Source organism: Heloderma suspectum, chromosome 15 (assembly GCF_057233095.1).
Source record: "Heloderma suspectum isolate Gila_16-S chromosome 15, 16-S_ref, whole genome shotgun sequence".
NCBI classification, from domain to species: Eukaryota; Metazoa; Chordata; class Lepidosauria; order Squamata; family Helodermatidae; genus Heloderma; species Heloderma suspectum.
This window is the reverse complement of record NC_139472.1, coordinates 3,280,436-3,292,879: the sequence shown is the minus strand read 5'-3', so window position 1 is coordinate 3,292,879 and position 12,444 is coordinate 3,280,436. Positions and strand designations below refer to the sequence as shown.

Below are 12,444 nucleotides of genomic sequence, written 5' to 3'. Positions count from 1 at the left end.
GGGGGAAGGCAAAATTTGTCAAGAGTTGGTTCAGATGGCTGCATCATGCACCTTTATATCACAACAGCATGATGGTTTTAACATTCATATCCTAGAATCCTAGAATAGTAGGGCTGGAAGGGGCCTACAAGGCCATCGAGTCCAACCCCCTGCTCAATGCAGGAATCCAAGTCAGAGCATCCCTGACAGGTGGCTGTCCAGTCTCGTCTTGAATGCCTCCAGCGTGGGAGAGCCCACCACCTCCCTAGGAAATTGGTTCCATTGTCCTATTGCTCTAACAGTCAGAAAGTTTTTCCTGGTGTTCAGCCGGAATCTGGCTTCCTGCAACTTGGGCCCATTTTCCGTGTCCTGCACTCTGGCATGATCGAGAAGAGATCCTGGCCTTCCTCTCTGTGACAACCTTTCAGGTGCTTGAAGAGCGCTATCCTATCTCCCCTCAGTCTTCTCTTCTCAAGGCTAAACAGGCCCAGTTCTTTCAGTCTCTCCTCATAGGGCTTTGTTTCCAGTCCCCTGATCATCTTCATTGCCCTCCTCTGAACCCTCCCCAGTTTGTCTGCATCCTTCCTGCTTCTTTTCTATAAAAACAAACAAGGAAACAAATAAATGGGAAGCAACAATGGCATAGTTGATTCCATCCCAGATGTGGAGAAATGTACACAATTTGGTTGATCCTTATCAAAAGCAAACTGAAACCCAATTCTCCTACTGTCATTCACATAATGTTCCTTAGCACAGAAGGCTTTCAATGGGAATTAGACGTGTCCGTGGAGAGCATGTCTGCCAGTGGCTACTAGTCATGATACCTCCATATACAGAGAGTGCCCATGAATATTAGATATTGGGGAGCAGCAAAAAGCAGGGGCTATTCCCTTCGCACCCTGCTTGTGAGTTTCTCAGAGGTGTCCGGCTGCCCTCCATTGGAAACAAGACACTGGGCTTAGCTTGATCCAGCTCTTCTCTTCCACTTTGTGAACCTCCCCCCAACAGCAGCACCTCTTGCACCCATGGACCTTGACGTGCGGCAGAAGGGAACCAAGGAGCCTTCTAGCCTTGGCACAGCACCCCCCCCCCCCGATCCAGTGGTTGAGCCCAGTGTGGCTTCAAACCACAGAACTGAAGCTCTGCTGTTTTTCCTGGCCGGCCGCCTCTTCTGGGTCCCCGAGGCCGTGGCTGCAGCCTGCTCCGAGCTGGCTTGAAATAGCATGTTAGTATTTAAAACAATATCAATGCTAGATTTGAGTCATTAAAGGTACAAAGGCGGCCCCGAGTGTTTCCATCTGCGCACTTGCTTGTTCTGGCGAGAAAGTTCCTCCGATGGCTTCATGTGGTCTTGGACAACATTTTAGCACGTTCTCAAAATATACCCGCAAAAGCCTTTATGCAAAATCTCATGAATTTGACACGCATAAAAATTAGAGCTTATTTATTTCTCCCTCTTTGCCCCTGTTTCATGTCAGTAGGATCAAAGTCAGAAGGTAAGGGGGCAGGGAATTAATCCCTTGTAGCTGGCCCCTTTCTCCTTCTAATTAATGTTTCATGCTCTGAGCAAGTTGGTAAAATGTGTAATTGGCTGGTGGAGGTGGGGTGGGAGAGAAAAGATGGTGTACCAACTTCCCTTAAACTTCTGTTTAGCTTTTGGGTTGTTGTGGTGTGGTTTTTCTGAATTAAAATGGAAGGCATGCTTGACTCTTCAATGTGAAAAGATTTACTGTGAAAATATTGCCACGTTTTGAAGGAGCCTCGCCCCCTTTGGGGCTGGAGCTTGGAGGTAAAGCCCCTGCTTAGCATGTGGAACGTCCCGGGTTCCACCCCAGCATCTCCAGGTAGGGCTGGGAAAATTCCTGCCTGAAACCCCTGAGAGCCACTGCTGCCAGTGAGAATCGACAGTAGTGGGCTGGATGGACCAAGGGTCTGACTTGGTATAAGGCAGCTTCCTGTTTTTGGTGTGTTCACACAATACGTCGACATCTGGCTCCATCTGCGTCCATTTTTAAGAGGGCTTTAAAAACATTCTCGCTCTCTTGGTTTTAACAGCAAAGGTTTTATGATAGTTGCTGTTGTTCGATATTTGAAAGATTAGTTGTTTAGCCATGCTGGCTGGGTATGACGGGAGTTGCAATCCAACACATCTGGAGAACACAGAGTTGAGTGAAGGCTGGACTAGCGTGAATCGAGTTTCCTGAGGGCTTCAGCATTTGCCAGACGGACCCGCCTGAATTTCCGCTTGCTGCACCACCTCACAGCGCTGGCGGCTTCTTGCATGCAGTGTGAGCGAGAGACATCGGAGAGAAGTGTCGGCTGGGTCAGCAGAAGAGCAGGTGTGGCGGCGGTGCCACAAATTAAGCGGCTTGGCTGTAGCTGTGTTTGCGCGTGCGCGCACAGACACACACACACACACAGAACACGTTTTTGCAGAAGGGTGAGAAATGGCACTCTGCCGTTTTGAACTGGCTCTCCGTGTTAATGCCATGGCTGGAGACCAGGTGGAGGAACGTTTAGACCTAGTCATGGGACCTCTGTTTCTGCAAACGTTAGGCTTTCGGCTCAGTTGCAATCTGCAATAAATCAAAATTCCCTCTCTGTGTGCACAAAAGAGAACGCAGAACCAGCCTGCTACGTACCTCTGTTCCCTTTAGTCTTAATTAGGCAATCTTGCTGTAAAAGGGGGGTGGGGGAGTCTTCCAGCCACACTCTTGAGCACCGATGAGAGAAATGGGAGCTCAGGAGGGAACCAAGCTATAAAACGGCGGTTTTACGTTTCGGACGGGTTTCCAGCGTGCTTTTTAACAGCTTGTTGCCATTAACTGGAGTCAATGGGGGTTGCACAAGTTTAAGGCGGAATCCTGCTGCCGGTCCTTGCGGGAATTATTTCATCTTTCCAAGAGAGAGACTTGATGGCCCTTTCAGACGTTTTCAGGGTTACTTGGTTTGTTTTTTGTTCTGCTTTGTCCCACAGGCTTAGGTAATTCAGGGTCCTCCTTTTCTTTTCTTTAAAGCAATGTGATGTAATGGTTAGTGTTGGACTGGGACCAGGGAGGCCCAGGTTCCAGTCCCCACATGGCCATGAAACTCATTGGGGCTGTTGTTACCGTCTCTCAGCCTAACTTATCTCACAGGGTTGTTGTGAGGAGCAAATGGAGGGGAAGCTACTTTACACTGGGTCAGACCCTTGGTCTATCTAGCCTGATATTGTTGACACTGATTGGCAGAAGTGGCTCTCCAGGGTTTCAAGCAGGAGTTCTTTTAGCCCTGCCTGGAGAGTCCATGGGATCATCCCTGGGACCTTCTGCATGCAAAGCAGGGGCTCTACCCACTGAGCTACGGTCCCTTCCCATAGGAAGGGGAGGGGGAAAGGATCATGTATGCTCCCTTGGGCTCCTTGGGATATAAATGTAATTAATTAGTAAATAAATAAAATAAATACCCAGAAATCCTTAGAGGAAAATAAACTCTCTTAATACTTTCAAGGGCACAATCCTACGCCTGTTTAGACAGAAAATATGCATGTCTGGCTGGGGCATGCTGGGAATTGTAGGACTTTTTTCTGTCTAAACATGCGTAGGACTGTGCCCTAAAAGGTATGTGAGAGCTTGGCGGGGGGCGGGGAGGGGATTTTTAAAATTCCCTAGTACTAGTGACCTAGGCCCAGGGCTGCACAGCAGATTCAGTGGTACATAAATGCACGCATGGTGGAATCTGTAAACAGTGGGTGCAAAAAGAGACAAGGTGACAGAGCGCCCGTCCCTAAGGCTATAGTCTTCCCCAATTCGGCTACCGGGGATCCCTTTAGCTGGCGAGGCTGGGAATTGAGGCCAGGTCCTTTGCATACAGTGCTGGCACTGTACCGTTTATCTGCAGTTCAACCAACCCATCCAGCTGGATTCCGCTCCGTTTCCTAACATGAAGCACGTCCCATCCCATTTCCGCATTGGTTTGCGAATCATTTTTTCTACAGAGCCCGCACGAAAATTCAGATGTATCTTTGTGTGCGTTTCTCCTGAAGTATGCAGATTTGTGTGCCTTTTCCCAAATATGCACGTTTCTCCAGAGCTCAGCGGAGGAAATTCCTTGACTGGGGATTGCACCTCCCTCTGGAAAGCCACTTGTTCCTTTTTTCCACGCAGAGGTGCCCTGTCTTCCTAGACCAGCTCTGCTTAAAGAGCTGTACAGTCACGTCGAGGTGTTCCTCTTAAGAGCTCAGCTGTTGCTGCTTGGCTAGCAATTTTTCCTTTATTACTTTTCATTGCTTTTTCTTGTTCTTTCCCCGCACCCCCCATGCCTTCTTGAGTCGTCCTAGAAGGGACCACAGGAATCGCTAGGTTCTTTAGAAGACGGGCGCGGGGTGCATTATTGAGGGTCAGTACACATTTTTTCCAGCTGATGTTCCCTAATATGCATTTTTTAGTGTTTCGCCCCCCACCCCATAATATATGCACCTTTGTATGCACTTCACCCTATTTCATGCGTTTTTGAGCAGGTTTTCAAAGAATTTGCAAACTGCATTGCAACATTTGGGAAAGTGTGAACATCGCATATAACTATGTTCCCATCCGTGTGCAGCTTTTGGAAGTGCAAATTTGATAGGTTTACATTAAAATGTGAACCCAGTGAATTTTTCACCCATCTCTACCTGTGGTCTTGGATTTATACTGGGAAATCTGGATTCAGCACTCATGACCTTGGCTGACTTAGTGATCCTGGCCCAGTGTCTGTCTGTCTTAGCCTTAGCAATTTCACTGGGGAGTTGTGAGGATAAAATGTGGGATTGTGGGGAGCCATGTACACTACTGAGTTGATGATGATACAAAGAGTGCCCCCCCCCCAGATTTAGGAGCTAATCTTAAATATAGCTCTTCATCCCCCCCCCCCCCAAAGTTTGTTGGATTCATGAAGAGTAGAAACTTGCTTTTTGAACAAGAAAATGAAATGAAAGCTGAGACTTTCAGGAAGCTGAATTCTTAACTGAATACTGTGCTTTGGGGCCTTATAGATCCACCTCTCATAATACTAGAACCCAATGTGGTAATCAGATGAAGCTGATTCATGGGAAATTCAGGACAGATTCTCACCTTTAGTTCAGCCTCTACTGCTTTGGGGGCTTTTTATATTAAACAAGCAACAAGGGTTATGGAATGATGTTTTGTCCTGCTCTGCTCCTAATATGGTGATTGGTCGGTCCCTCTCTGTCTTTGTTTGGGCTGCAGGTATTTTGAAGGGGGCGTTTCCTCCGTCTACCTCTGGGATCTGGATCACGGATTTGCCGGCGTGATTCTAATTAAGAAAGCTGGCGATGGATCAAAGAAGATTAAAGGGTGCTGGGATTCCATCCACGTGGTGGAAGTTCAGGTACAGCCTTCTCGCGCGCGTGCTCTCTCTCTCTCTGTGGGGAGCAGCCGATGGTTCTGAAGCAAAATAGAAAAGAAAGGAAAACCCTCGACAAATTCCAGGCGGCTAATGAGCACAGGTGCTTGGTGAACAATGCAATATTGTGTCAGGCTCGTAAACTTAGCTCTCGTCTCTCCCTCACCACCACTACCTCCCCCTTGTCCCCCCGGCAACTTCCTCCTGTTAATTTTGGAAAGCTTCCCCTGAAGCAGTTTGGGAAAAGATAAGTTGGAGCAGTTACCAAAAAGTTTCCCCAAGGCTTGAAAATTATGGTCTCCTGTTGGCCTGTGTGGGTGCCCAAGCTCGCTTTTTGTAATTCCAGATCCATCTGCCTAGTTTGGTACTTCTCAAATTTGTTAATATTATTTTGTCGTGATTGTATTATTTTGATGTTACTTGTAAGCCATGTTGGTAAGATTTGTATCCTGAAAGGTGGCATATAAATAAGTGTAATAATACATGAACACATAAAGAAACTAATAAGGATGTGCATTGAGGGCGTCGGCATGCATCCGCTGAGCACCCATCTGAGCCTCACCCCACCAGAGCCTGGCCCGAGCTACCAAAGAAATGGACAAGGAGATTGCTCCCCTGTTCTAAGCAGTGGACTCTGGGATAGTGGGGTGGTTGCTCAGTCGTGGTGGGATTCATTGATTTCATTCATGTTTCATGTATATGTTACATACCCCCCTTCCTGCCAATGCACTTAAGGAGTTCACAGTGGAAGAGGATGGCTTATAAGATAGGAACCCTGATACAAAAGGGAAAAGACGCAGGGAGGGCAGAGGAAAAACAACACGTTCTTGGAGGGCTGCTTGGAGCAGTTCTGGGAAAGGAGGCACCAAAGTGGTAGACGATCCTGGCCAAGCTGATGGAGGGGGCCTCCCAGTTTTGCTCCTCCCTCTTGATGCATCCATGGAAGGAGGCAGTCTGGAAAAGGAGGAGTGGAAGTGATAGAGGTCCTAGCTGGGCCCATGGAGCAGGGGACTGACACTATTTATATTCTGCCCTTCTTCTGTAGGGCTCAGTCTATAGGTGGCAAGCGCCATATTCTCCCTTGAATGAGAAGAGCTCACCTTTTTGTGACCTGTGCATGCACCATCTTTTCTTTTGTTTTAAGTGTGCTCTTTATTCTTTTGTAACTCACATTAACACTCCTCCAGATGTGTTGGACTGCGACTCCCTTTCTTCCCCAGCCAGCATGTGTTGGAACACAACAGTCGTAATCCAGCACATCTGGAGGATGCTGGTTTGGAGAAGGCTGGACTATGTCCTTAATCAGGGGGCAGCCCTGGAAAAAAAACACATGTGGGCAGTTGGGAGCTCCTTTGATGAAGAAGGGCAGGCTATAGATGCAGCAAACAGTGGCTGGGTTCACACAACATGACAAGCCAGAGTACAGGTTGAGCGTGGGTTGTTGCTAAATCAAGGGTTGTTGTGTTGTGTGAACCCAGCTGTGCTAACAAACCGTGGCGTGTTAACCACAAACAGCCCAGAAAGAGAAGCCATGATTGGTTGTTGGGCTGTGAACGGTGAGTTGTTTGTGGTTAGGAAACCATGGTTTGTTGGTGCAGCTAGGTTCACACCTCACAACAACCCATGATTCAATGACAACCCATGGTTTAACAACAGCCCACACTCAACCCATACTCTGGTTTATCGTGAGTGAGTGACTGCGCCCTTACCTAACTTGGCAACAGGTTTGGGGCTCTCCCAGCCATGGACAGGATTCCTCCTGGGTTGTCTGTTCAGTGGCCCATTTTGGCAGGGGGATTTTTCCAGGCTTCGGAGCAGCATCTGCTCATTCAGGAGATCTTCCTCCCCAGCACAGAAGGAAAATATGAGTGGGGAGTAGGACTGTTATGCCTTTTTTTGCCCTCACATTGGCTCAGTGGGACCAGTCAGAGACTAAGTGGGTTTTGGGGGCCCTCCTCTCAGTCTTCAAAGGATGGGCTGAAGCTGGCCAGGCCAAGAAACTTCAGCAAATTTGCAGAGGAGGGAGGCAGGGGAAGGGCATTGGGAACGTTCTCTCTCGCACCCTGGAGAAGGCTAAGATGGCACGTGGTGCAACCTTGAGATGGGTGGAGGGTGGCTAGCCTTTGACAGCTCTCCATTTCCGGAGCGCTAATCCTTTCATGTGACTTCTCCCCTCCTCCAGGAGAAGTCCAGTGGCCGCACTGCCCATTACAAGCTGACCTCTACAGTGATGCTGTGGCTGCAGACGAACAAAACCGGTTCTGGCACGATGAACCTCGGAGGCAGCCTCACCAGACAGGTATGAGAGTTTGCTTATCTGTCCATCTGATCTATGAGCTTTTGACACACCTGTTCAGTATTAAATTTCCAAAGCCATGTGTGATATAAAACTGCAAGAATAGAATGGTAAAGCGTCATAAATCCGTGAAGAGGCTAAAGTATGATAAAGTATGAAAAGACTGAGGGGAGATATGATAGCGCTCTTCAAGTCCTTGAAAGGTTGTCACAGAGAGGAAGGCCAGGATCTCTTGATCATCCCAGAGTGCAGGATACGGAATAATGGGCTCAAGTTACAGGAAGCCAGATTCCGGCTGAACATCAGGAAAAACTTCCTGACTGTTAGAGCAATACGACAATGGAACCAATTACCTGGGGAGGTGGTGGGCTCTCCCACACTGGAGGCGTTCAAGATGAGGCTGGACAGCCATCTGTCGGGGACGCTCTCACTTGGATTCCTGCATTGAGCAGGGGGTTGGACTCGATGGCCTTGTAGGCCCCTTCCAACCCTACTATTCTATGATTCTATGATTCTGTGATTCTATGATTCTGTGATATAGTTCCAATTAATGATGTGGAAGTGGTAATTCACTTACTGATGGCTGCCCATTTGGCAATAAGCCATATGGGGAAGAGAGTTAATCCTCCAACAATTGATGATTGGTGTATGAGGTTCTGGGGTGATGAAATTGACTAATATGATTAGAATCCAAGAGGGATGATTTACAGAAAAATTGAGTCTTGTTATTCTATATTGGAATGATAAAGTTCAGGATTCAAAACAACCTTATTTACTGTCAGGGGAAATTTAACTGGTATGAGTTTGATTATGTTCATTCATTCATATTTCTATACCACCCCATAGCTGAAGCTCCGTGAGCGGTTCACAAAGATGAAAAACCATTAACAATGCATTATACAAAGTGCAAAACCATTTACATAAAAGCATATAGACAGACAGCACACAGACAGCAAACTTCTTTTTAACGATCAACAAAAGACAATCTTCTTTTTATAACTCTTCTTTGTTACCATTTGTATTTATGAATCAGTGTAAGGCAAAATGTTCTCCTTCGTTTATCTACTGGGAGTTTCCTCTGTAAAAGTGCGATAATAAATAAAATGTTTTTAAAAATTAAGAAAAAGCTGAAATATGGCCATCGCTCAGTGGTAAGTGGAGCCCGTGCTCTAAAGGCAGAAGGTCCCAGGTTCAGTCTCTGGCATCTCCAGTTAAAAATGATCAGGTAAGCAGGATGAAGGGAAAGACCATTCTCCACCCGAGACCTTGGGGAGCTACTGCCCATTGCATGTACCCCACCCTTCCCCAAGCCGGTGCCCTCCAGGCGTGTTGGACTACAACTCCCAGCATTCCCAACCATTGGCCATGCTGGCTGGGGCTGATGAGAGTTGGAGTCTAACACATTTGGAGAGCACCAGGTTGGGGGAAGGCTAAATGCTGGGTCAGATGGACCGATGGGATAAAGCAGCCTCGTATCTGCGTTCACTATCCAGGCTCTCCGACCTGTTGAAAAGCAGTTTATAAATGTGACTGACTCCAGAGGTAGGATCCTGGCGACCCTCCCTTCCATCTCAAAAAAGGATGGGGGTGGAGCTGGACGAGGTGCCAGCAACGGCCAGCTAAATAATCCAGGAGGGTTGGAACACCGTCCCTGCGAGGAAAGGGTGTAGTGTGCCTGGGATTTGTAGATGGATGGGGCCATGGTGCTTCATTCCTGATTGTTTTTAGCCCCTTTGGATTGTTGCACATTTTTGTACGCTTTTATTTTGCCGTAAGTCACGTTGGGTCTTTTTCTTTTTTTTTTTTTTAAAGGTGGCTGAGATTTTGATAATGATATCGGAAGAGTAAAATAATACAACAATATCATATAATGATAGAAGAATTTAATGTAATAGTGATATAAGAAGAATAAAATAATAATAGAATAAAATATAATACAAGAATACAATACAATAGAAGAATAAAATAAAAATATAAAATAATAGCATAAGAACATAATAGAATAATAATAATAATAATAATAATAATAATAATAATAGAAGAATAAAATAATAATAGAAGACGAATGTGAGGAGGAGGAGGATGAAGCAACTAAGGGAGTGCGTAGTGGACATGATAGAGATGTATAAAGCTATGCATGGTGTGGACTGGCCTCGCCAGCCTGGTGCCCTCCAGTTGTGTTGGACTGCAACTTCCATCAGTGAGAGTGATGGGAGTTGTAGTCCAACATCCAATCATTGGGAACAGTTGGAACTTCCATTATCGGAAGTTGTAGTTCCACACACCTGGAGGCACCAGGTCGGGGAAGGCCAGCATAAAGAGTCCCCCCACCACCTCTCTTTCTGATAATACCTGTACTCGTCCCATGGAATTGGCAGTAAATTCAGGACAGGAACACCCTCCCCCCATTACCGCTTCACACAAAGCATAAGGAGCGGATGGAATTCACTCACTATGACAGCGGCAGCTGGTCAAGAGGCGCTCAGACAAAGTCCGTGGAGCAGACCAGGCCTGCCGGTGGCTTGCTGGCCACAATGGCTATCTGGAACCTCTTTCTTTGGAAGCTGTTGACCGCTGAATCCCAGCTGCCGGGAGGCAAAGAGCAGAGGAGGGAAAACGGACTCATCAAACCCTCCCTGCAGGACTAGTTGGGGATATCTGGCTGAACGAGATGAACCTTTGGACTGATCTAGCAGGGCTGCTCTGAAGTCTAGAGGCCTTCACAGAAATCGATTCTGGGGAGAGAAACAACAGGCCTAGGAAGAGTTTTTAAATGAATGCAGGTATACACTGTTTCTCATTAACTATGCCTGGGTTGTAGTGACCTGTATAAATATTTGATTCTGGAGCTTTTTGAATGCTCCAAATCATAGCTGTGAAATGCAGGCTGGGGGCCTGACTCCAGCCGCAACCAGACCACAGCCAAGGAAAACACAGGCCTGATGGGACCGGCCGTCCTTGATGCACCTTGGCTTGTGCATCCATCCCTTGTTTGGTTTGACTGTTTCTCTCTCTCTCTCTGGCCTCCTTAACACAAGGGGATTCTTACCTCTGTCATCATCCTGATGGCAGATTGTGTGAGCTGCATTGAAACCCCGGGGGACCATTTCTGACACAAGTAACCATTAAAAATCCATCTGGACAGTGCAGGGGTGGGGGGAATAAGTCACAGCTTTACAGATGATGACGGAAGCCTGCGTATTGGGAAGGGAGCTGCGTGAATACTCTGTGCTCCCAAAATTCTGCACCAAGGATCTGAATTCCGAAATTGGGCCTGGTTGCGGGGGGGGGGGGGGTTGCAAATACTAAGCAGTGAACCACAGATACCTTTCATATTATAAGCACTTGTGACCCTCCAGACATTTTGGCTGACAACTCCCACGATCCCTTGCTGTCGGCTGTGCCGCCTCAGGCTGATGGAAGTTCAAGGCCAAATCACCTGGAGGGGGCCACAGATTCCCCACTCCTACATAAGGAGAAAAGCCGTTGAATGCACCAGCCACCCTTTGGAAGCTGCGGCTGCAGTTCCCTCCACTGGAAAGCCCGGGAGGCGAACACCCCATCTGCGAACTCGACATCCTTTCCCTGCCTGGGGAGCAGGACAGGGGGTCTTGCTTGCCCCTCTCCCACTCTGTACATAAGAACATCAGAAGAGTCCTTCTGGACCAGAGCAAAACCGTCCATCTGGTCCAGTGTTCTGTTTCCCACAGCAGCCAGCCAGTTGCCCGCAGGCAGCCTGTGAGCAAAGCATAAAGGCAAATGCTGTTGAGAGAACTCCTGCTTCTGCTCATAAGGTTCCACTTTGCTGTCGCCACCAATAAGCACTGATAGACTCAGGGTGCAGTCCTATGCATGTTTAGACAGAAAAACGTCCTACACCTCCCAGCATGCGCCAGCCAGCATAGCTGGGGCATGCTGGGAGTTGTAGGACATTTTTCTGTCTAAACATGCATAGGACTGCACCTTTAGCCTCCATGAATGTATCTCACTGCCTTTCAAAGTCAGTGGCCCATTGCCACCTCTTGGGGCCAACGAATTATGTACCTCAGGGGACTCTGCTGCCCTCCAGGTGTTGTTGGACCTCAACTCCTATCACCCCTAGCCAGTACGGTCAATAGTGGTTGGTATTATGGGAGTTGTAGCAACCACTGGTTCCCCACCCTTCTATAACTTATGTGTGGTGTGCAGCGGGTGGTCTTGTCTGTCCTGAATCAGCGGCCAATCAGATTCATAGAGTGACCTCCCAAGTGGTTTATCAGAGGGAGAAGGGCCCCCCGCCCTTCTACACCATGCATGATTTTATAAATCCTCTATCACATTCTCTTTTCATTGCAATTTTCCGTTGTTGTTGTTGTTATATATAAAATGAGTGCAGAAGTTAAAACATACAGGCTGTATTTCAAACAAACACGCACCTTTCTCTACGTCAAAACAGAGGAGTATTCTGCCTTTACAAAAGGCAGAATATTGTAACCCTCTGTTTAGGGCAGAAGTGGGCAACTTAAGGCCCTCCAGGTCTTTTGGCCTACAACTCCCATTAGTCCCTGCCAATGTGGATAATGGGGAGGGAATCATGGGAGTTCTGTGTAGGCCAAAACATTTGAGGGCCACCAGTTGCACACACCAAAGGAGAGTTTAACCCCTAAAACTGGTCATAACTCAGTGACAAAGAGCTGTTTATAAAAACAACGACCGGGCTCCATAGCTCATTAACACGTTCTGACGCATCTGAGGATTTGTGGAAAGCTGCCAACATATTGGTTGCATGTTTCCAAAGCTCCAAAAAG

General features: G+C 47.4%; 1 protein-coding gene across 1 annotated transcript in view; it reads left to right on the top strand.

Moving 5' to 3' along the window:
* The window catches only part of CAPZB (capping actin protein of muscle Z-line subunit beta), an 80,081-nt gene that overhangs the window by 56,552 nt on the left and 11,085 nt on the right, over positions 1-12,444 (top strand). Inside the window, exons 5-6 of the mRNA XM_084821772.1 lie at positions 5,205-5,346; positions 7,544-7,660. Coding sequence (XP_084677898.1) covers positions 5,205-5,346; positions 7,544-7,660 — 259 coding nt within the window. The remainder of the gene's footprint in view (positions 1-5,204; positions 5,347-7,543; positions 7,661-12,444) is intronic.